Raw genomic sequence first — 26,069 nt, 5'->3', positions numbered from 1 at the left:
CAAAGATATGAAACACTGCCAATCTTTCAAAACAGTCTACTGAAGAGTGATATCTGAATCATACCTCTACTTGATGAGTCTGGAGCTATTCTACTTCACAGAAGATGCTTTAATGTAATAATGTTTCCTTATTCACATACCTTTGTCCTAACAGGACACTATGATCTGTTTGTGCATGGCAGAAATTTTGAGCTGTCACAACTTTCTGTTCTTATTTGGTCTTTCTTATCAATGTGGGAGAATTGGAATATAGTGATTGTTGAAGGAATAGGAAGTTAAAAGTATGGTGGTCTTAGTGACCAAAAGAAAGGAAATGAAGCAATGTTCCTTAACTAAGAAATATGTATCAGGTGCCTGTTCCTGATAATATTGGACCCTAGGCTAGGCACAGGGGAGGCAATGGTACTTGGATAAGAAGGATGCAGTCCCAGTCTTCTAGGAGTTTCCAGTTACATGGGGTTGAGCAGAATGAAAAGAGGCAAGTATAATCCAGTGTGCTAAAATGCTGTTCTAAGACTATATACAAGGTGCAATAGCATCATATAGGAGGGACACTAAGGCTGAAGGTCAAAGAGAACTTCCATGAATAAGTGACATTTAAACCAATCCCAACTCTGAAAGGATTAGGACAAATTGAAGCAGATAGGACAGAGTAAGATTGAAAGAAACGAGTGGATAGGAAAACATTCCTAACAAAATAAAATGAATATCAAAGAACCAAGGGCAAAAAAAGCATATAAGCCATTTAAGAAACTATAATTATGTATAAGAAATAAAAGCAAAAGCACAAAAAGGAAACCCAATTAGAGATAAAGTTGACTACTTATAAAAGTTGAGATGTATGTGTTAGGATTTGTTTTGTTTTATAATATAGCTTCAAAAGTAATTTATCTACTTAATATTCTTTTAGAATATGTACACACACACACCAATAGAAAGTGTGGTTGGGGAAGGGAAATGTAGACAGAAAGTTGGCAAGATCCAGCAATTCTAACATATGCATGTTGGATTTCTTCCAAACCTCTGCTATTAGCATTTTGTATTAACATAGAATTTTGATTTTTTATCAACATATTGTTTAGTTTAAAGTTAAGTGTATGTCAATGACTCCCCCAGAATGAATAGAAATGAGTCAGTTATGATAGCAAATGATTGTGAGTATGTAATTATGAATACCCTAGTACCTATAAATTTATAAATCATCATAGGTTTCAAAAACTAACTGTTATTTAACTATATATGATAATGATGCCATTTAAAACTTCTAAACATAAAGCAAAAATATTCAGGGTTTTTATTCAGTATTTCTTACTAGAGACCTAAAAATGGCAAACTTGACTATATATATAAATTAGATCTCAATAAACCTGACTTTAAAAAAAAAACCCTCCTTTAATTACATATTTACACATGTATGTATCTCATAAAAGTATAAATGTATCTACACATGTCATTTTTAGAGCATTCGGTTTCCTTTTACTTTTCAGCTTGGCTTTCTCCCATTCTTCTCTCTTCTTCTACCTCCATCCATAACCCTTATTTTTCTATCCTCAAAAGAAAACCAACAGGACATATTAATTCTTCCATATTTTTCTCTAAACATTTCTAATAACATAATAATATTTTTATATATATAAATATATATATATATATAGTCCCCAATTTAGGGTCATTGTTGATTTTTAAATTTTTTTTTTAACATTTATTTATTTTTGGGACAGAGAGAGACAGAGCATGAACGGGGGAGGGGCAGAGAGAGAGGGAGACACAGAATCGGAAACAGGCTCCAGGCTCTGAGCCATCAGCCCAGAGCCCGACGCGGGGCTCGAACTCACGGACCGCGAGATCGTGACCTGGCTGAAGTCGGACGCCCAACCGACTGCGCCACCCAGGCGCCCCAATTGTTGATTTTTAAAATGAGATTATGTTATAAATAATTTCTCACCTTGATTTTTTCCATTCTGCAAGTACATCATAGAAATCCTTCCATGACACGTTGTATTGCTCTAATAGATTCCTCTTAATATTTCCATAATGTTTCATGGCAGGAACACGTCATCATTTTACGATTGATGAACATTACCACTGTTTCCAATGTGGTGCCACAAGGAAACAATGATACACTGAGAATCCTTGTGCATTAATCTAAAATTTTTATTTCTCTTAGATATATTGCTGGGAATGGAATTCCTGGGCCAAAAGTCATCTATATATTTTTTTTTAATTTGAACAGATGTTACTTTTGAAAAAGACTATAACATTTTCCCGTTTCCACTAGCAATGTGTGAGAATACACTTTTCAATGCATCTCCACCAGCAATATATTTAAATGTGGTCAGACCAATAGATATAAAGTAGTAGCCTCCTGTTATTTCATTTTGTATTCACCTAATCACTAATGAGTTTGGGTATTGTTCATACGCTCATTGAACACGTCTATTTGTTCTATTGAGAATTGCCTTTCCAGATGCTTTATCTATTTTTCTTTTGCATCCTCTATTCTTTGCTAGAATAAAGGATGCTTAATTAGGGGAACACCTATATAATTTATAAATATTAATTCTTTGTCCCCATGTTCCAACTTTTTTTTGTAAATCTGATGGTCTTCACTTTGTATATATATATACATATATATGTGTATATATATATATATATATAGCTATACAAAGGCATATTAAAATGCCTTTAAAATAAAATGTATGTTAAAAAAGTCTGCTATACAAATATATACTTTCTATATTCCATATGTTGGTTAAAAAGTCTTTCCTAACATATATTACATATGCTCCCCTATTTTTCTTGCAGGGCTTTTACTATTTTATTTTGAATTATTAATCCAACTGGAAATTATTTTGGGAGGAGTTAGAAAAAGGTTTGACTTTATTTATTACAGACAGCTAAGTATGCCAAAAACGTTTATTAATATATTTACCAACTTTTTAGACAACCCATAACACAGCTACACCACACCAAAAACATATAATAAATAATATAATTATATAGATGTATTATTACTTCAACATAAAAACATGAAAAAAGACCTTTATTTGGGACTATATATTATTCTGTATTATTCATTTCTTCCTTAAAAAATTACTTTGTTTAAACAAAACAATAGAACTAGGTTAACTGTCAAATAGTAGTAACTGATAGTTACTAGTTAAACAAATGATATAGGTGATAAAATATAACAATATTTTACTAAGTTTTCTTTTGATCCTCTGGTAAAGCAGTTATTCTTGTTCTTTTTTAAACTCTGTATTAGAGATTTAAATTTTTAACTATATTTAAGACACATAAGGGCAACACTTTCCAAAGGGAAACAAATACAAAAATACTAATTAAGCATAAGTAGATTTAAACATATAATTAAACATTAACTATATTAAGTAACAACAATGGCATATATTTTTTTCAGTGCCGTACATGATACTGTATGATGATTTTACCCTTTCTGTTTCCCTTTCCAAAAATACTTTTCTGAATTGCTTGCAACCTTTAGCACATCCTTCTTTTATAGAGTGGTAAAACAAAAATAACTAAACATAAAATTCACTTTGACTTGCAAATCTGCTCTTATCTAACCCACATTATAATGATTCTGGTGTCATCCCAATGGCATGGTATCAATCTAAACATGCTGTTAACAAAAATGTTTGAGCATGAAATACTTAGGAATTAAAAATTATCAGCAATAGCAGGTGTGTTAACTTGTGGGGATTGGATTCCGGCCTTCCATACACTTCGATTCTAAAAGCTTGCTTTTAAAAGACCAGCTTTTTGGGGCGGCTGGGTGGTTCAGTCAGTTAAGCGTCATCCTTCGGCTCAGGTCATGGTCTCACAGTTTGTGGGTTCAGGCCCCATGTTGGGCTCTGCGCTGACAGCTCAGAGCCTGGAACCTGCTTCAGATTCTGTGCTTCCCTCTCTCTCTGCCTCTACCCGGCTTGAGGTCTGTCTCTCTCTCTCTCTCTCAAAAATAAATAAACATAAAAAGAATTAAAAATAAAAGACCAGCTTTTTATCAATCATAAACTTTGCATCTACAAATCTATAGACTAAATCTACCTGAGATGTCCACCACTTTTAAACATTCTGAATGTTATCCTAAGTTAGAGTCCTGTTTCTTGGCAAAATGATTTTAAAGCACAGAGGTACTCTGAACATGTGAAATCAATGCTGTGCAGAAGTTATAGTTTTAGCTGCCTTTTCTGTTTTCTGGTGACCTTTTATTATTATTATTATTATTATTATTAAGTAATCTTATTTCAAAAAATGTGTCATTTTTTCTCTGCAGCTTTTTGTCATAATCTCCACATAAAATTGAACAACTCAGGTGTAGTCACTTCATCTTTTTCCAAGCACACTATGGTTTCTTCAAAAAAATCATCAAACAGTTTTGGGAAAAGCAGCATAGAAATTTCTCTTTTATGGTGATCTATTTCTTCATTGTTATCCTCAATGTATTTCCCAACTAGAGAACATTCTTCTTGTTTCACACTTAGAATATGCGACTTCATGGCCATCTTTATTTGAAAAATTAATAGCCACCTTGTAGGCAAATGTCGAAGAAAGCCATCTCTTTCCATTTCTATTAAGTAAAATCTCCTGAGTGCTTCTCACATTCTGACAAAACAAAAAAATGATAAAAATTTTAAATAATGAAAGCTTCATTATCTCAGGTAAGCAAACCATGCCCCTTTTTGCAGGGTCATATACATGGTATACAGAATATTTCGCAGGTAGGATCTTTTAATTTTCTTTGATAAGAAGTTTAGCTATAGAATCAAATTTGATGAAGTTTACATTTCTATGTAGATTGTCTTTGTATTTGGACAAATTATCAGTCAACTTTTGTTTTTGTTATGCAGTTTTATTAACATATTCATAGAAATTAGGAAAACAATTTGACATTACACTGTTTAAATCAAAATACCTAAGAGCTAGGGTGATTATTTTTATTGTTGACATTATGTGACTCCTAACTTTACTGTAGAAAACATGGTCATTCAGGTAAAGTCCAAAAGAGTCAGTCTATACTACAGAGTCTCAGCTGATCTATTATCAAAATTTCCTCCTTTTGTTTACCACAGCACATTTTATTTGCAACCTCAGAATCAGGGAATCTAGCTTTACCCCATTTCAGAGAGCTATGAGGAGAACAATCCGATAATGTGTGTTTGTTTTTGTGCTATGCCCAAACTAATTTAGCAGTTGCTCTCTTCAGCTGAGCATTGGTGCCTTTTGGAAGACACAAAACCTTTTGGTTTGCCTCATCCCCAAGTTGGAAGATACAGTCTCTGTTGTATGCTTTCTCATGTCCTTTTCCACCATACTCAATTCCTAATAACCCATGTCATATCCATCTGCTATAAAAATCATCACTTTCAGCCCCTATCTTTTATCCTGTGGTATGGATTTTGTACCCCAACCTTCTGTATCATTACCAAAAACCTGTACTCCCCCCCCCCCCCGCCCCACAAGAAGTTCCCCTTGATGTAGAGCTTCCATTGCTACAACTGGGATATCATAGGCCAACTGGGACAGTTGTCACCCTAGTCCTTCCATTTGAGCCTGTAGGACCAATGAGCATTTTCTCCTTCAATTCATCTGTTCAATTTTTTGGTTGAGAAATTGAGGTTTGTTTGTTAGTTTATAGCCACATAGATTTTTTAGGCTCACAATTGAATCTGGTTAAATACCCTGCTTATTTTTCTTTTAAAATTGGATTCTTACTAGTACCACAATGCTCTTGTCCCAGAATGTGTTCTTCTTGCTCAGGTTCATCTCCCCCTCTCTAAATGTGGCACTTGCTCTATGGGTTGTCTTTTTTCTTTATCAGTTTATGAGGACTCAAATCTGATGGTTGGATTATTCTAGGGATTGTCCGTCTTGCTACAGAAGTTGAAATGTCACTCTCCTTATAGACCGAAGTATTGGCCGTAGTATAGAAGAAAGTGATTCACAAATCTCCCTGCTGAGGAACCTGGAGGAAGCTGGGGCTCTCCAGTCTTCTGCTGTGTCCCAGCTCCATGAGGGCAGATCTGTGTCCACTTATTCAACTCCTTCCTGACTAATTTAAAAGCAGCAGAACAGGGGCACCTGGGTGGCTCAGTCAGTTGGGTGTCTGACTTTGGCTCAGGTCATGATCTCACAGTTTGTGAGTTCCAGCCCCACATTAGGCTCTGTGCTGACAGCTCAGAGCCTGGAGCCTGCTTTGGATTCTGTCTCCTTCTATCTCTGCTCCTCCTCTACTCGTGCTCCATCTCTGTCTCTCTCTCAAAAATAAATAAACATTTAAAAAAATCTTTTTAAATAAAGGCAGCAGAACAGGCATATTCATGGCGACAAATATCTAAGGAAAGAGAGCAGGAAGATTTGAAATCAAATTGTCAGAAAAGCATTGCCCCAAACTTGGTTTCTTCATTGCCTTCCCTGGAGGTTCTGCTGGTTTTCTCAGGTACTCACCCTGCCTGAAGGAGAGATTTCTTATTTTCCCCACACAGAATTACCCAGAACTCCAGGCCTTACTACCCTTCTGTCTTCTAGACCCTAGTAGCCATTTGTTTCAAGAGAAAGTTGTCAGTGGAAAAGTTAGCTGTGCTTAGTTTTTCACATTCCCAGAATGCTTTAATACACTTGAAAAAATTAGTATTCCAATGGCCTCAAAAAAGAGAGGCAAAGATAAAATTTATAAGTAAATACACTGCTTCTTTTCCAGGTTAAAAAAGGATATTTTCTAAATAGCCGATATCTATTTTAAACACATTCATATCTTCCTTGTGAAAATCTCTTCCCTGTGATGACTATCTTGGAGCACAAATTCAAATTTCAAAATAATAGCAGGTAAAATATAGTAGGCCAACAATTAAGGCAGCAGTAAACAAAGCCATATATATTTTAAAAGTGAGTCTTAAGCACTAAAATATGGACTTGGGCATGATTTATTTTGCTAGATAAATTCAGATGAAATGATGAATGATGCTAAATTATTAATTTGTTCAAAGTGGGAGAGGCCACCACCTAGAACCATATGTCATAAATATTAAAGCCATCCCATCTTAAGGACTTATGTGGGCAATGAATTATAAGAACCACCGTAGATCGATTCTGGGTTAATCATAACTCTTTGCGCCTGTAATTCACAATCACTTTATCCCCTACTGACCATTAGTTTAAATTGTAAAGAAGTTAGCTTGGTGTGCAAAGCTAGAATTTATTTCTCCCAGTTTGTTCTCGGGCCTTTTGGTTTTTATTTTGTGAGGAAAAATAATAAGTTTCCATCCTGCAGCCTTTATTTTAATTTTAAAAAGCTCTGCTTTGGTTTTAATCCTGAAAACCTGAAATACTTAGATAGCAATAACTACAAAATCAACAGGCTTCAATCGTCCAAAATCATATAAACCAGATATTCATTCATCCCAATAATTCTTTGTAGTTGAGAATTTTTATGTTTTTTTCTTTCAAGTTTTCATTTACATTCCAGTTAGTTAACATATAGTATTGTAATACTAGTTTCAGGTGTAGGATTTCATGACTCACCACTTACATGCAAGACCAAGTGCTCATCACAAGTGCCCTCCTTAATCCCAATCACCTGTTTAACATATCTTCCTACCCACTTCCCCCCCCCCCCCCAGCAATGCCCAGTTTATTCTCTATGGTTAAGAGTCTGTTTGGGTGCTGGGTAACTCAGTCAATTAAGCATGCAGCTCTTGATTTGGGCTCAGGTCATGATCTCACAGTCCATGAGTTCGAGCCCCCCGCATGAACTCCACATCAAACAGCCTGCTTGGGATCACCCTCTCCCTCTCTATCTGCCCCTCCCCCACTCATTCCCTCTCTCTCAAAAATAAGTAAATAAACTTTAAAAAAATTGTTTTATGGTTTGCCTTTTTTTTCTCTTCCCCGTGTTCATCTGTTTTGTTTCTTAAATCCCATATATGAATGAAATCATATGATACTTGTCTTTCTCTGACTGACTTATTTTACTTGGTGTAATGCTCTCTAGCTCCATCCATGTCATCGCAAATGGTAAGATTTCATTCTTTTGTATGGCTGAGTAATAGGCAAGCTGTTTTTTAAAAGCTTAACTTTTACTTATCTTAATAGTGTGATCATATAGCATTAAACAAGTTGCATTCTTTTCATGGCTCTTGCTTTATACTATGGTGCATTATTTTTATTTGTATAAATATTATTTTTCAAACTAGGAAAGCTTTGCCTTGAAGGCAAAGGCTACCATATCCCACATATTTTTAAATTCCTATAGCAAGTATCTCCCAGAAACTGATCTTTAGCGTAGTGGAAAAAAGATGACCTTGAGCTGAAGTTTCAAATCTAGTCATTGATAACACTTAGAACAAGTTCCATTACCACATCTGAGTTAGGCATCATAATATCAGCTGCCTCGCAGTATTGGGAAGAACAAATAAACTTGTGTGTAAAGGGCATTTTTTAACAATGGAAAAAATTCTTTATAAATGAGGAAGACATCAGAGGAGAGATATCCCTTCAGTGAAGGGATATCTCATCTTACACTTTGGTTTAAATGTCATCTTTCCATAATTGTCCCATTGATTTTTTTTAGTAAAAAAAAAAAAAAAAAAAAAAAAAAAAAAGATTATCATTGATGTATCTCTGTAGCTATACATTTTGAAGTGCACTTTTAAGAAATTTTCTCAGTTAAAGATTTGTGTGAGAAAGAATATGGCTTCCCAATTAAAACCAAAGTCATTGGGGTAACTGGTAGTGAAAGTCTATTTGCTTATTGTGTGGACTTCTGCAGTTATTATAGGAGATGGCTGCCTAATGAATTGAAAAGAAAAGTGCTTTTAGCATTAGGTCACAGTAGAGGATTCAAACCTGGGGCATTCAGGACAAGAGGATTCTACAGAAGAAAAGAAATATGCCATAATCCAAAACATGATGAGAAGCACAGGTGCAGGTTTTGAAAATACATTTTTCCCATCCTTCAATTTACTTGGCAAGAAATGCAAATATTTGAGAAAATAACATTGAATATTTATAGTTCTTCACCTGATGGATGGAAAATTGCAGAAAACTAGAACGTTCAAAAAGTGTGCATTAACAAAAACTGGTTTCCAAAGAGTATCTGTGTTTAATCAGGCACTAAACATAAGGAACTTAAATATTTGGGGTTTTCTTGTACAACAAATTCAGTTACCAGAATATTTAAGCAGGCTGCCCTGATTACCTCAGTGAAAGTCAATTTCCCTTTCTTTAAATCACTTTAACATTTTAAGCTTTGTTTATGGTACATACCATCATAAGCTTTGTGTTACAAGTAGTACTTGACTTATCTCCACTACTGAGTTGTAAGCAGCTTGAAGGCAAGAGCCCAAGTCTTACCTTTGTATTTCTTACAGATCCCTTCAAAATCTTCAAGTTAATGCATAATGATTATGAGTAAAGTGGAATTCAAAGAAATATTACTTTAATCATACTATGGAAATGAAATTAAGCCTTGTTTCATCTCAACAATGAGAAATCCATCAAGACTATTGGTATCTCAGCGCCACTATAAGGACACAGGTGTTGAGCATTAGCAGCTACCACCTTCCATTAATCCCCACAGCATTCTGGTATCTCTATTTTAGGGACCAGAGATTGACAATATTGGAGGTAGATGCCATTTTGGCTTCTTTTCCCTGTAGCATAAATGGGGCCTGGAATTTGATGACATAAAGCTTCTGGATGCACTTTTGCTCTCTGTTTAAACTTGTATGAAGCACTCACTTGGCATGGAATCCACTGGTAAATAAGTCAATGGCCTACAATGTAGCTGCTTATTGAAATATGACTTCAAGAGCAAAGACTAGTTGAAATTGTTTTAGATTTTTTTAATGTTTATTTTTGAGAGAGACAGAGTGTGAGTGGGGGAGGGGCATAGAGATAGGGAGTTACAGAAACTGAAGGAGACTCCAGGCTCTGAGCTGTCAGCACAGAGCCCAATGCGGGGTTTGAGCTCATGAACCATGAGATCATGACCTGAGCCCAAGTCGGACACTCAACTGACTGAGCCACCCAGGCACCCCAAGACTAGTTGAAATTTTTAAGTAATATCCCATCACCTAGTCGGATGGACTGAAAATTTTCAAACCTTCCATTGTTATCCTGTTGAACAGTGACTTTAGGTTTTGTTGATGCATATTTTCTAGACAGCTTTAACCTAGTGGTAAAAAACTATCCAAAGGACAATGATTTTATGTTTTAGTAGATGAAAATAAAAGGATATTTTTAAAAGCTAAAATGGTTTGGGTTACTACACAACATTTCACTGGTATTGCTACAGGCTATAATCATACTGTTTTAATGGTTCTCTTTAAAAATGAATTCATGATGCTTTGTAACATTAGAATTATTAGAAACACGTATATATGGCAATGATAATGTTAATATACATTTAATTCGAGCTTTACAGTTCACAAAGCAGTAACAGCCATGCTAGAACACTTTTCTAATAGCAAAGCAATATGTTCCCAACTGGGGAGGTCCCTTGAGAGTTTTAAAGAAGTGCAAGGAAATCTAGGAGGCCAGAGTGGCTGTTTGCCAGAAGAGAAAAGCAGAAATCAAAGTAGCTTGTTAGAGGAGGCTTCAGGGTCACTGCTATCTCTGTTACTTGTATGTTTAGACCTAGTAAGCTAAAAGTAGATATGAAAGTTGGTAATTAAAGGTAACAGAATATGCCACCCCAAAATATACTACCTTAGTATATTGATGATTTTGAGCTGTAAGCACTTGAAAAACAGCAAATGCAGGGAGAAGCTTTCTCTAAACAACCCTTATTTACCTAAAGATAAATTCTCAGAAAGGAACCCAAGTGTCATAAATCCCCTCCCTGGGATTTCATCAACAGGGAATGACTCACATCACAGGAGAAGTAACTAGAAGTGAACACCATATGTAGACAAACTTTGTCATAAAAGATCACATTTCTCATCTATTCTACAAAAGACCATTCACCTTTCATAAATATAATTACTCTCTCATAAAAAGCTTGCTTCCCCCCTCTCCTTTCCAGTTTAGATAGCTGAATTCTAAAATCACCTTTTTGAGGGACTCATTTTTCCCAGAGTATCTCTCATGTATACATGAGATATGACATGTTGATAAACTTCTTTTTGTTTTCCTCTTGTTCATTTGTCCTTTATTACAGGGGTCTCACCTAAGAACTCCAAAGTGTAGAGGGAAAATTATTTTTGCAAAAGATCAGAAAAGGGGAGGAAGGGCTGTGGGACATGAGTATAATCCTGCCTGTGAGTATATATGGTATAAGACTGAAGATATGAATAATCAGTGTAGAGGAAATCTAACCAAGTATTTCCCCCTTTCTCATACCAACACTCCAAGAATCTGTTAGTTTTTATAAGTGCATCAAACCTCATGTATATAAAACCTTTCCTGATTATATTACTCATTTTTCATTTAAAAAAGTGTATTTAGGGGTGGCTGGGTGGCTTAGTCGGTTAAGCGTCTGACTTTGGCTCAGGTCATGATCCCACAGTTTGTGAGTTTGAGCCCCACATCGGGCTCTGTGCTGACAGCTGAGAGCCTGAAGCCTGCTTTGGATTCTCTGTCTCCATCTCTCTCTGCCCTTCCCCTGCTTGCGATCTGACTCTCTCTCAAAAATAAACATTTGAAAAATTTTTTTAAATTTAAATTTAAATTGTCAAGAATGAATTAAATTGAATTGAATTATTGCAGTGAATAATTTTTTCAAGGAAAGAATTTTTATCTCTATTTCATCATCTCATAGTTTGGTTGGGGTTCACCCCAACAAAAGATGGTAAGTATTCACTGAGCACAGTAAATAGGCCTATAGGTTTTAGACCATATTTCATGAAACACTTTGTATTAAATATCTAATGTTGACTTGGTCTAAGAAAATATATTAAAAATGCAGTAATTAAATGTATCAAATATTTACTTATATTTTATTCCTTTTATATTTAGATATTTCATTTTTCCAATATAAGAAAAATACATTCTTACATGTTCTTCTAGCTTTGTGGGCTTTTTTTTAACTTAAATTATTTTTTCGTTATAATTAGTTTGTTATACTATAATAATTTTTTTTATTTTGGTGTTATATAGTACTCTATTATTGACCTTTTTGAAATAATCACCTGTTTCGTTACCATTTTAAAAATATTTCATATTTCCACACTGATTTGAATTATGACCTTTGTAGTACAGTCTATATATAATATTTACATACTTTTATCAGTTTTGTAGGTTTTTTGTCTATTCCACTGATTTTTTATTCTCAAACAAATCCCATGCTATTTTATCTTTAAACTTTATTACATATTTTACTACTTGATGTTCTAAGTCTCCAATCATTTTTTTAAGTTTATTTATTTATTTTGAGAGAGAAAGAGGAGAGAGAGAGCGTGCAGGGGAGAGAGGCAGAGAGGGAGAGAGGGAATCCCAAGCAAGCTCGACACTGTCAGTGCCGAACCCAACACAAGGCTCAGTCTCACAAACCGTGAGATCATGACCTGAGCCAAAATCAAGAGTTCATGTTTAACCAACTGAGCCACTCAGGTGTCCCTCCAATCACTTTATTTTCAAAATTTCTTCGTGGGGCTCCTGGGTGGCTCAGTAGATTAATCATCCGACATCAACTCAGATCATGATCTCACAGTTCATGGGTTTCAAGCCCTGTGTCAGGCTCTGTGCTGACAGCTCAGACCTGGACTGCTTCAGATTCTGTGTCACCCTCTCTCTCCCTGCCCCTCCCTGCCCTCACACTCTGTCTCTCTGTCTCTGTCTCTGTCTCTCAAAAATGAATAAACGTTAAAAAAATTTTTTTTTAATTTCTTTGCTATTCTCATCTGATTTCTTCCAAGTAAATATGCAAAGATTTTAATTAGTCCTAAGACATTCTTTTAACATTTTATTTAGATTTCATTAAATATCAAAAATACTGAGTAAAATTGGCATTTATTTTGCAATTATATGTCTATTCTTTTTGGAATATGTTATGTCTTATCTAGAAACAAGTTCAAGTCTATTTCAATCAAGTGCTGAAGTTTTCTTTATATAGTCCCTTTTCATTTGTTGTTAAATTTATTCCTAGGCATTTATATTTACTATAAAAGGATATTTTTACTAAAATTATGTCTTCTCTCTTAATTGACATAATAATAGAAAAGCAACTGATTTGTGTATATTTATTTATAACCAATCTCTTTGTTGAAATCTTTATTTTTCTAATATTTTTTCATGTGACTCTCATGGGTTTCATAACTATGTCATCAAATAATGGTAATTTTGTTGGGATACTTGATCAGATTTTTGCTTCCTTACTTATTTCATAGGCTATAATAATAACAACTATGTTAATTTTGGGGGTAGTTTGAAGTAGTTATTCTACGCCTTGTTAAGCAAGAATCTTTCTGTTCTTACTTTATTAGGTAGATAGGAATGTAGATAGATGATAATGGTTTTCAATTTTGTCAAATGTCTTTTGGTGTCTTTTAAAGATTATTTAAAAATTTGATAAAGCCTCATTTGTAAGATACATTATCCTAGTAACCTTCCAAATACTGAATCAGTGTTACTTTTTCCTGTTTAATAATACATTATTCTTTTATTATACCATTAAAATCATTTTGCTGATATTTTAGGGAGAAAAAAACACTCACATTTATGGCTGTCTCTCATATTTTAATATCAACTTTATTTAGCTCTTTCTCTGTGCTAGTAAAATTACTACTTTTGAAAAAATTTGATAATTTCTCTTTTCCCAGGAAATTATCAAAGTTATCGATATTTTAATTTCATTCCTGTAGAATATTGCATACTATTTTTTACTCCATATAAATAACTTATTTCATTTCCAGCTTTTAACTATCTGTATTTTTGTTTTGGCTTTATTGAGGTATAGTTGACCACAAAGCTGTACTATATATTTGATGTGTACAACTTGATGTTTTGATATATATATGCATTGTAAAGTGATCACCACAATAAAGCTATAACATAGCCATCACCTCAAATCATTGCCTTTATTTTTGCTTGTCATAAGAATAGTTAAGAATTATCTTTTTAGTAAATTTCAAGTACACAATAAACTATATTCACCATGCACTCACCAGGTTCTGTACTATAGTCACCATGCTATACATTAAACCTCCAGAACTTACTGATCTTGCATAGCTGGAACTTGTGTCCTTTTGCCAATATCTCTTCATTTCCCCTATCTCCCACCCCCAACCTCTGGCAACCACCATTCTACTCTGTGCTTCTGTAAATTCAACTATTTTAGATTCTAAATAAATATGAGGTCATGCAGTATTTGTCTTTCTGTGTCTGACTTATTTTACATAGCGTAATGTCCTCTGGGTCCATCCATGTTGCTACATATGTCAGAGTATTCTTCTTTTATAAGGATGAATAATATTTCATTGTATATTTTTTATCCATTCCTCTCTTGACAGACATTTAGGTTCTTGTTATATCTTGGCTATTGTGTATAATATTGCAATGAACATGGAAGTGCAGATATCTCTTTGAGACACTGGTTTCATTTCCTTTAGATAAATAACCAGAATTGAGATTGTTGGATTATATTATAGTTCTAGTTTTAGTCTGGGGAAGAATCTCTATAATATCTGTACCAATTTACATTCCCACCAACAGTGTACAAGAATTCCCTTTTGTCCACATCCTCACCAATACTTGTTATCTTCTTTCTTTTTGGTAATAGACATTCTAACAGGTTTGAGATGATATTTCATTGTGGTTTTTATTTGAATTTTCCTGATGACTTGATGACCAATGATGTTGAGCACATTTTCATATATCTTTTGGCCTTTCATATATCTTCTTTTGAGAAATGTCCTTTTCCCATCTTTTAATCAGGTTATTATTATTTTTTTTTTTTGCCATTTTTGAGTTGTAGGAGTTCCTTATGTATTTTGGATATGAATCCCTTATCAGATATGTGGTTTGCAAATATTTTGTTCTATTCTGTAGCTTGCTTTTGTCACTCAGTTAATTATTTCATTATATATACAGAAGCTTTCTAATTTGATACAATCTCAATCATCTAATTTTGCATTTGTTGCCTGGCTTTTGGTTGTCTCATATCTAAAAATCACTGCCCAGGTTACTGTTAAGACACTTTCTTCCTATGTTTCCTTCTATGAGTTTTAAGTTTTAGGTCTTACATTTAAGTTTTTAATCCATTTTGTGTTGATTTTTGTATATGGTGTGAGACAGAGGTCCAATTTCATTCTTCTACATGTGACTATCCAATTTACCTATCACCAGTTATTGAACAGACTATCCTTTCCTCATTGGATGTTCTTGGAACTCTTATATACCATCAATTGACTGTAAATGTATAGATTTATTTCTGAAATTTCTGTTCTGTTCCATTGATCTAATTGTTTTAATGCCACTATCATATTGTTTTGATTACTGTAGCTTTGTAACATATTTTGAAATCAGAAAGCATGATGCCTCCAGCTTTGTTCTTCTTGCTCAAGATTGCTTTGACTATTTGGGGTCTTTGTGGTTACATGTCAATTTTAGGATTGTTTTTTCTATTCCTGTAAATAATTCCATTGGAAAAAAAAAAGAATACCGTTGGAGTTTTCATAGGGATTGCATTAAATCTGTAGATCACTTTGGGTAGTATGGGCATTTTAACAATGTTAATTCTTCTAATACACAAACAAAAGATTTCTTCCCATTAATCTATGTCTTCTTTAATTTCCTTCCTCACTGTTTTGTAACTTTCAGCATATAAATATTTTACTTCTTTGGTTACATTTCTTCCTAAGTATTCTGTTATTCTCATTGCTATTATAAATGTCATTGTTTCTTAATATCTTTTTCAGAGAGTTCATTGTTTGTGTATAGAAATGCCACTGATTTTTGCATGCTGATTTTGTATTCTGCAACTTTACTGCATTGCTTTATTACTTCTAACAGCTTTTTTTGTTTAGTCTTTAAGATTTTCTACATATATGATCTTATCATCTGCAGACAGATATTTTGACTTCTTCCTTTCTGGTTTGGATATTTTTTATTTCTTTTTCCTGTATAATTGCTTTGGCTAAGGCTTCTAGTACTATGTTGAATAGAAGTGGTGAGAATGGGCATCTTTGTCTTCTACCTTTGTAGTACTGGAGTTACATCCTCAGGGGGATAGGCTGCTTTCAGGAATGTAGACAGGACAACAGTTGGTTAGCCAATCACTGAGAACAGCCCTGTCTCCTGAAAGTATTATTCAGTCTTAGGTTCTGTCACAGTTACACAACAAGGATCCCAAAGCTCCCACAAAGGTACGTTGTTCATGGATGGCTGCCAAATTGTTGTTGCTATGAGAAGACCTCCTATTCCTTCATGTTGCTGATACCACTTCCTTTATCTGTATTTATATGTAAAAGTTTTATTTTTCCCTAGTCAGATTTACCAAGAAATTGCTTTCTAAACAAACTAGCTGAATATTTGATTTAATTATTAGTTCTGTTTATTTTGTGACTTAAATTCTATATTTATACATAATTTTTAAATTAATTTTATTAAGGTTGCCTTTTACTTTTGATAAACTTGTAATTTAGGGGAAAAGTCACACTTATACATAAAAGATAATCACTAAAAGGTGTTGTAAACAACCCAGGATCAAGTTATGTTCCCTAAATGATGAGAGGGAAGATTGTGTAATTATTTTTTCCTCATTTCAATGCCCAACAAAAGGATTTCATTTAAGTCCAGCTGCAAAATTTCCATAGACCACACTTGGCAACAGATAACTTAGAATAACATAAGATAGAAAATATGTCTTGCCAGCAGGGTAGTGTTAATTATTTTTCTTCAGTGAGAGTTTGACTTACAACATTCATTTAGAATATAGGTCAAATGCAGGGGCACCTGGGTGACTCAGTCAGTTAAGCCTTGGACTTTGGCTCCTTTGGCTCAGGTCATGATCTCAGGGTTCCTGAGTGGGAGCCCCACATCAGGCTCTGCGCTGACGGCTCTGAGCCTGGAGACTGCTTTGCATTCTGTGTCTCCCTCTCTCTCTGTCCTACTCCACTCACACTCTGTCTTCCTCTCTCTCTCAAAAATAAAATAAAAAAACATTTAAAAAGATAGAATATAGAACACATGCAAGGAGACAATACCTATATCAGGTGAGTAGAAAAACCTACCTGGCTTAGAAGCCTAATAACCTCGTGTTAGAAGCCAATATCTCTCGTAATAACTAAAAAAGTGTAACTTCCAGGTCCCCAAAGAGACAAGTCCAAGAATTACTGCACTCAGAGAAGCTCAAAGACATGGCTTCTTTTCATATATTTATTGTTTTCCCAGTCCAGATGAGATTTACTACTATAAGCTATGTTGCCTGGAAACATAAACAACATTCTAACTTTATCTCATTTCCAAGAGAACAGAGCTTTAAATTAGCCAAAAGCCAAATTCTCATTCAGAATATGTATGTAGAAATATAGGTCCTACCATGTTTTTATACAACTAAATATACACAAATGTAATATTTTTTGCCTTGTCTGTATAACTTAAAATTCCAAACTTAAATCCTATTTTCTGCTTTTATTCTCCATATTTTCACAGGTAAAATATGGAAATTATGCGTTTGTATGGGATGCAGCTGTATTGGAATATGTGGCTATCAATGACCCAGACTGTTCATTTTACACCATTGGAAACACCGTTGCTGATCGGGGATATGGAATTGCATTGCAACATGGCAGTCCTTACAGGGATGTTTTTTCACAAAGGTAAGATTTGTGTGTGGTCCAAATAAGGAGAGACAAAAAAATAGAAAAAGAAAATCTACTTGATTACCCATTTAGTTTTATTACATTTTGTTTTCTTTGTTTGGAAAAGCATAATAAACAACAATAATAAAAGGTAGTTATAAATGTTATTAAATGACACATTCATTTCCTAAAGCATGTACTGATGTATTATTTTTTCCATAAAAAGGGAGAAATATTGCTGCATATGACTGGTTTTACTCTTTAAAAATTGATATGCAAAAGAAAGCAGTATGTTAATAATTTTTTTAGAACTTAATTAGCAGTTTAGTCTCTGAATTTTTAAGGACTAAGTGTTGTAGCAAAATGAATTCATTCCTATGAATACTAAACCATAAAATAAACTTCAGGACAAAGTTAAATGTACTTAGGACTGGTCTGATGTATTGAAGCACATAATGATAGGATCTTTCCATCTGAATTTCACAAAGGAAAAGAATAAGAATTTTAGCCTTCCTCACTTGGCATCAAAGTATATGAGACTTTGTCACGGAATTAAGGAGATGGTAAATTAAGAAATTATATTCATCCTCAAATTCAAGTTTTCTTTTATAAATTTTTTTTAAAAGAAAAGATTTTGAAATGTGTATTTTAGATTAACAGTGTGTATTGAAAGACCTGGGCCTGAGAAGCACTCCCAAAGATCACTGCATTTCATTCTATCTACTATCAAACAAGTGTGGACCTAAGAGATTGCAGTAGCTTTTGGGTAGAAGTATATTTCATTTGACATTGATACTGCATTTTGTTTATTTTCTAGATATTTTGCTACCTATTTTCTAAAAACCAATGCCAGACCAAGAGGGCAGTACCAGGTAGTACTATGGCCCCAAATTTCAAACTATTTGGGTTGCATTCCTCCAGATTTTAGGATAACAAAAAGCTAGGTATTTTCATTAAAAAAACAAAAACAAAATTAAGTCAGGAGTCCAGAATTGATGTCCAAACTCTCCCATCAGCTGACAAAAAATCTAGGCCTCTCTCCTTATCTACAGAAGAGGAAGTTTGACAAACTCCAAGGTCTGTGTTAGACAGGTTTTCTGTGTAATAAACAAGCCCCAGAGTACCAGTGACTTTTTGCATTCATGAAACATAAGGCTGTGATTGGGTGAAGGTCTGCAGTGGGCTGCAGGTCAACTTCTCATTCCAGGGCCAGGTTGGAGACGTGGCCCTATCTGGGACAACCTGTTTTCACAGCAATGAGAAGTTGCAGAAGAGGCTGCCAGAAACCTGCAGTGCTGCTTGTGCTTTTTAATTGGTTGTGGCATATACCACATCTGCCACAAACCACTCAAGAAAAAGAGTCTCATGGCCAAGCCCAGAATCGATGGGGGTGGGGAACTGTACTTCACATAAAGGGAAGAAATAAGTAAATAATTATGACCAAACGTACAACCTACCAGTGGCCCTTTATGGCTCTGAAAACATCAAAAATGACAAAAATGAAATAAGAATAAGTTAGGAGGTAAAGTACTTATGTATAAAAAATGATTAATCAGTTAAAACACCTTTATTGATGAGTAGATTCTAAGGGGAACAAACTGGAAATCAGTTATGCTGTAGAGATCTTACCTGGAAGACACTTACAGTCTAGTTGAAGATTCATGGCCCATGCACATGAAACAATGAACAATAGAGACATTTCTAGAACTGTGTGCTGACATTTACATATATACAGTATCAGTATTGCATCTTTATATTGCACTGAGTTGTGTAGCTGAGATATTGAAAGAATTGAATACTATACAGAATGAAGAGTTAATCAAAGGAAACATGAATGGAAGTTCTCCAGAAAAGGTGAGCTCTGAATTTGACCTTGAAGGATTAGTAGAGAATAGTTAAGCTGAAAGGAAAACATAGATAATTCTTGGAGAAATGATGAAGACAACAGGGTAGAAGTAGGAGAGAGGAGAATATGTTGAGAAGCAACAAGGCCAGCAAGTTAATTTGAAAGGAAATTCGAAGTTTGGAAGTCGTATTGTAGACCACAAGCAGCTGTGAAAACCTATAGCCCATTCTAGAGCCCGAGGGGAAAATGAAGCAGGGGTATTTAAGGCAGGGTTGATCTAGTTTTGAGCTGAAGGATGGATTAGGATTGACAAACTAGAGCAAACCTGGAAGCATGAGACAAGGAAGGCATAGTTCATAACTGGGCAATGGAGAATGAGGAGGAAGGAGCAAATAGAAGAGATACCTTAAAAAAAATTAATGTTGATTTATTTTTTAGAGAGACAGAGACAGAATGTGAGTGGGTTGGGGCAGAGTGAGAGGGAGATACAGAAACCCAAGCAGACTCCAGCCTCCAAGCTATCAGCACAGAGCCTGACACGGGGCTCTGACTCACGAGCTGTGAGATCATGACCTGAGCTAAAGTCAGATGCTCAACCAACTGAGCCACCCAGGTGCCCCTAGAAGAGATACTTCTAAGCAAAGAGGCACACCGTTGTTTTTACTAATTTAGAAGTGAGGATGGAAAGCGTAATAGAATGAAGGAGATGCCGGGGTTTATGAAAAGTCTAATGGATACTTACCATGAACCATGTAGTTGAGAAAAGGATTATTTATTCCATAGTTGTAGCTAATTGGGCTTTTCTTTTTGTTTCCTGAACTGATTTCTGGGTCTTTTATGCAAAAGAAGAAGCCAATAAAATCAATACACAAACATAATGGCAACTAAAGAAATAGTTAATAAATCACACTAAGTGTTCCATTTCTTATTATCCCTGTGGCGCTTTACCTAAGAGAGATTTTTAATTCTGAGAAAATACAACCCAGTGAACTGCTGAAAAACAATACTAAGCATTGAGCATTATTTTTCCTTTGATTTGCATTATGGATGTTGGCAATTTAAATTGTCCCTTTCTGTGGAGCTCCTAAATAATGACCTATGTATCCTGGTTTCCTGGACATCTGAAAGAAGAGAGATCTAGGAAAGAAACATGATCTGGCGACTGTTGATGTGCCAGTGCATCCATTTATACACATGTGCCACATTAATCTATTACCCTAACTCCCTCCCTGAATTCAGAAAATATGTGCATTCATTCTCTTGTGCTGTGGCCATTAGGGAAAAGATATCTCTTTTTTATTAACTGATTTAAAAAATTATAGACCATAAAATTTAATCATTGTAGTACACCTTAGAAATTATTATAAACAACTTTAATACATCAACTTATCCTGGGCTCTTGATTATGCTAGATCACTGATTGCTACTATAATTATTTTCAATGAAAATGATAGCATTCAGGGTGATTTTTATATGAAGTAAATGCTAATTTCTTCTCAAGTATCTATACACCTATACCATGACTTATAAGATACCAAAGTATTCAAATATGTAATAAATATTAATATCTAATAAATATTATATATTGATATAGTAACTACATATATTATGCACTATCTGCCAAGTATCTTATATGCTTCTATACTTTAATGACACTTCAAAACAATCACATGAAATGCTCATTTGCTTATTGTATGTTTGCATATTAGTGCACAACTATTATACTACAAGTGAATGCGCTGAATGGATGGCCTGAGCTTTGGCAAATGTTAGGTTAAGCATCAGAAACACAGGCTATAGGGATCTACTCACTTTACAATTGTATGATTGTAGACACACTCAGGAATGACTGTTAAGGACCAGTAAATGCTACAGTATATATAATCATAGAATCAGATTGAGGAGTTTTGTTTCCCTGTCTGCACAAATAATAGATAACTTGGCAGCAGAAGCTGAAGTATTTATGCAATCTCATCAGATAGGCCAGAGTTCTAGTGGGTGAGTGATGTTTGCAGTGAATTCTCTGACACCATTTCATCGAATGCCTATGTGGCCCTTGTCTTGTAATAGGTCTTTGTATACAAAAATTATTTAGTCAAAAGCTGTTACATTAAAAACATTTAAGAGTGGAAGAGAGCTGAATTTTTCAGTGATATTATTATTCTTTTAATAAAATAAACTCCAGTGTTGATTTCAGAATCTTAACCATTCATAACTAAAAAATGATTTAAAAATATTTATTGAGCATTTAGTATGAGCTCATCTCTGTTCTCAAATCTTAGCATATACCAAGGAGTAATTAACTCATAAGTTTAATGTTATACTTCATCAATAAAAAAGTCCCTTTTTTGCCTATTGGCTTCTATCTCTAAACTTTAGGAATGAACCACCTAGTCACACAAAAACAAGGACATATTTCAAGTTGTATGGAGAATGATTTTGTTGGATTCATGATATTGGTACAGATGCATAAATAATATTTCAATCTAGTCACAGAATTTCAGAATTTTTATAAACGGAATAATCGGTAGTTCCCTTTTATCAATGATGGAACTAGTTCAAAGGGGTAAATTACTTACTCAGAATCACAAAAAGCAATAAAGCTAGAAAATTTTCAAGAGTCCTAATTCCATGTCCAGTTTTCTCATCATCATGCACCCTATCTTCCCTCAACTTTCTTCTAAAAGCGTATAAAAATAATACTATATTATGTTTACATGTGCCAAATTTTGAGTAGCAAAATGTAGTTTGCAAAATGTAGCAATCTATAAATACTAGTATTATCCTCAATTTATAGACACAGAAGCTGAGACATAATGAGGTAACATAATTTGTCCTAGTTCACAAAGCCATTGAGTATGAGAGCTGAGATTCAAATCGAGACAGTATGGCTCCAAAAATTGTCATAGATGTTTAACAATCTGCGTTTTAAATAAATATTTACAGATTGCCCTTTCTCTCTCTGCCCGCCTTCCTCTCCCTCTTGGGGGCACAGAATAGCATTAATCATAATCCTTGACACATGACACACTTTCATTTTTGGTCCATAAATGACCACTTTTATTTGTTTAATTACTTTTAATTTTCTTGAATATAGCCTCTTTTTTGTTGTTGTTTCTTCCCTTTGCATTGTTAACTGTTAGACTATCTGTGCTTCACTTTGGTTTTGTTTTTGTTTTTATTTTTACCAGGGCCCTAATTTCCAGAATAGCCTGGATAGGCCAGGCATAATTTTTTTGAACTGAAGTATAGTGTAATTGACATACGATATTATATTAGTTTCAGATGTACTAAAAATGATTCTACATTTATGTGCATTATAAAATGCTAACCACAGTAAGCATAGTTACCACCTGTCACCATACAATGTTATTACAATATTATTGACTATATGCCCTTTGCTACACTTTCCATCCCAATAACTTATTTATTTTATAACTAAAAGTTTGTACCTCTTCATCCCCTTTACCTGTTTCACCCATCATTCCACCCACATCCCCTCTGGCAATCACCAGTTCATTCTTTTTATTTATGAGTCTATTTCTGTTTTGTCTTATTTGTTTTGTTTTTTTAGATTCCACATGTAAGTGATAGCATATGTCTTTTGTCTTTCTCTGTCCAACTTACTTCCCTTTGTATAATAGCCTCTAAGTCTATGCATGTTGTCACAAATGGCAAGATTCCATTCTTTTTTATGGCTGAGTAATATTCATATATATATATATATATATATATATATATATATATATCCATCCCATCGTCTTTATCCATCTATCAATGACCACTTAGCCTTCTTCTGCATCTTGGATATTTTAAATAATGCTGCAGTGAACATAGGGGTGCATATGTCTTTTTGAATTTAATGTTTTTCTTTGCTTTGGTGAAATACCCAGAAGTGGAATGGCTGGGTTGTAGGGTATTTCTATTTTTAATTTTTTGAGAAACCTCCATACTGTTTTCCACAGTGGCTGAACAAGTTTACATTCCCACCAACAGTGCTTTCTCTACATCCTTACAAGCATTTGTTGTTTCTTGACATTTTGATACTAGCCACTCTGACAGGTATGAGGTGCTATTTCATTGTGGTTTTGATTTACATTTACCTGATGATGAGTGATGTTGAGCATCTTGTCATGTCTGTTGGCCATTTGTATGTCTTCTTTTTTTTTTTTTTAATTTTTTTTTCAACGTTTATTTATTTTTGGGACAGAGAGAGACAGAGCATGAACGGGGGAGGGGCAGAGAGAGAGGGAGACACAGAATCAGAAACAGGCTCCAGGCTCTGAGCCATCAGCCCAGAGCCTGACGCGGGGCTCGAACTCACGGACCGCGAGATCGTGACCTGGCTGAAGTCGGACGCTTAACCGACTGCGCCACCCAGGCGCCCCTGTACGTCTTCTTTTAAATAATGTCCGTTCAGGTCCTCTTCCCATTTTTTAATCAAATTATTTAGTGCTCAGTTGTATGGGTTCTTTATATATTTCGAATACCCTTATCAGGTATATCATTTGCAAATATCTTTTCCCATTTAGTAAGTAGCCATGTTGTTTTGTTTTTCCTTCATTGGAAGGCTTTTTAGTTTAATGTAGTTCCAGGTTTGTTTGTTTGTTTTTACTCTTGTTGCCCTTGCTTGAGGAGACAGATCCAAAAACAAACAAACAACCAAAAAATTGCTAAGACTGATTACCCAAGAGTTTACTGACTATGTTTTTCTTTTAGGATTTTTATGGTTTCATGCCTTACATTTAGGTTTTTCATTATTTGGGTTCATGATTGTATATGGTATGAGAAAGTGGTTGCGTTTCATTGTTTTGCATGTAGCTGTCCAGTTTTTCCAGCACTATTTATTGAAGAGATTATCTTTTCCCTATTGTATATTCTTTCCCCTATTATTGTAGATTTATTAACCATACATGCATAGGTTTGTTTCTGGGCCCTCTGTTATGTTCCATTGCCCTGTGTGTCTGTTTTTATGCCAGCACCATACTATTTTGCTTACTAAAGATATGTAGTATAGTTTGAAATCTGGGAGTGTGATACCTCCAACTTTGTTCTTTCTCAAGAGTGCTTTGGCTGTTTGGGGTCTTTTGTGATTCCTTATAAGTTATAGGATTTTTTGTTTTGTGAAAAATGCTATTGGCATTTTGGGAGATTGCATCAAATCTGTACACTGTTTTGGGTAGTGTGAACATTTTAACAATATTAATTTTCCAGTCTATGTATGTGCTATATCTTTCCATTTGTGCCATCTTCAGTTGTTTCATTGGTTTCTTATAGTTTTCAGAGTATAAGTCTTTCACCTCCTTGGCTAAATTTATTCCTAAGTATTTTATTCTTTTTGATGCAATTGCATATGAAATTATTGCCTTAATTTTCTTTTTGCTAGTTCATTATTAGTGTACAAAAATGCTAAATATTTGTGTATGGTGATTTTGTATCTTCAGAATGCATTTATTAGTTCTATTAGTTTTTTAGTGGAATCTTTTTTTTTTATTTTTTGTGATGTTTATATTTATTTTTAAGAGAGAGAGAGAGAGAGACAGTGTGAACCAGGGAGGGCCAGAAGAGAGGGAGACACAGAATCCAAAGCAGGCTCCAGGCTCTGAGCCAGCAGCACAGAGCCCAACGTAGGGCTCGAACTCACAAGCTATGAGATCATGGCCTGAGCTGAATTAACTGACTGAGCCACCCAGGCACCCTTTTAGTGGAATCTTTAGGGTTTCAACATGTAGTATTGTGTCATCTGCCAAAAGTGACAGTTTTACTTTGCTTTACCAATTTGAATGCTTCTTTTTTTTCTTTTTCTTGACTGATTGCTGTTTAGATTCAGAAAAACCACATTAGATCTTTTTCTGTCTTAATATTTCTTACAGTTTACTTCTTGGGTCCTGCCTCATGTTGGTAAGCCCCTTGAGTTCAGGCATATGTCTCTACATCTCTAGTGGCTACCTTTGTGCAAGCATAGAGTAATCATTTAACAAATATTTGATGAATGAACAAAAGATCTACCTAACTTTTTGATCAAAGATTATCCCATTTATTTATATTCTAATAAATTAAATACCTATTCTTTGTGTTTGTTAGGAAAGAAAGAAAGATAAAAAGAAAGAAAGAAAGAAAGAAAGAAAGAAAGAAAGAAAGAGGGAGGGAGGAAGGAAAGAAGGAAGAAAGGAAGGAAGGAAAAGAGGGAGGAAGGGAGGGAGGGAGGAAGGAAGGAAAAGTCTTCTATTTTCTGTTACCATAATAATTTTTTTTTCTTTCTGGCTTTCTCCAATTATTCATATAATGAGTAATAAAAACTTAGAAGAAAAAAGAAAATAAACAGAGCACATGTCCACCTTTCTTTCCACCTCCCTGCTATTAAGAACTTATATACTTTTGGGGCGCCTGGGTGGCGCAGTCGGTTGAGCGTCCGACTTTAGCCAGGTCACGATCTCGCGGTCCGTGAGTTCGAGCCCCGCGTCAGG

The 26,069-nt window shown here is 34.6% G+C and overlaps 1 protein-coding gene across 1 annotated transcript in view; it reads left to right on the top strand.

Annotated features, from left to right (window-relative positions):
- GRID2 (glutamate ionotropic receptor delta type subunit 2) overlaps nt 1-26,069 on the top strand; it is a 1,464,148-nt gene that overhangs the window by 1,327,600 nt on the left and 110,479 nt on the right. The window contains exon 14 of the mRNA XM_040478406.1: nt 17,608-17,774. Coding sequence (XP_040334340.1) covers nt 17,608-17,774 — 167 coding nt within the window. The remainder of the gene's footprint in view (nt 1-17,607; nt 17,775-26,069) is intronic.

Source organism: Herpailurus yagouaroundi, unplaced genomic scaffold (assembly GCF_014898765.1).
Source record: "Herpailurus yagouaroundi ecotype Mexico unplaced genomic scaffold, PumYag 28, whole genome shotgun sequence".
NCBI lineage: Eukaryota > Metazoa > Chordata > Mammalia > Carnivora > Felidae > Herpailurus > Herpailurus yagouaroundi.
This window is presented reverse-complemented; position numbering and strand designations above follow the sequence as displayed.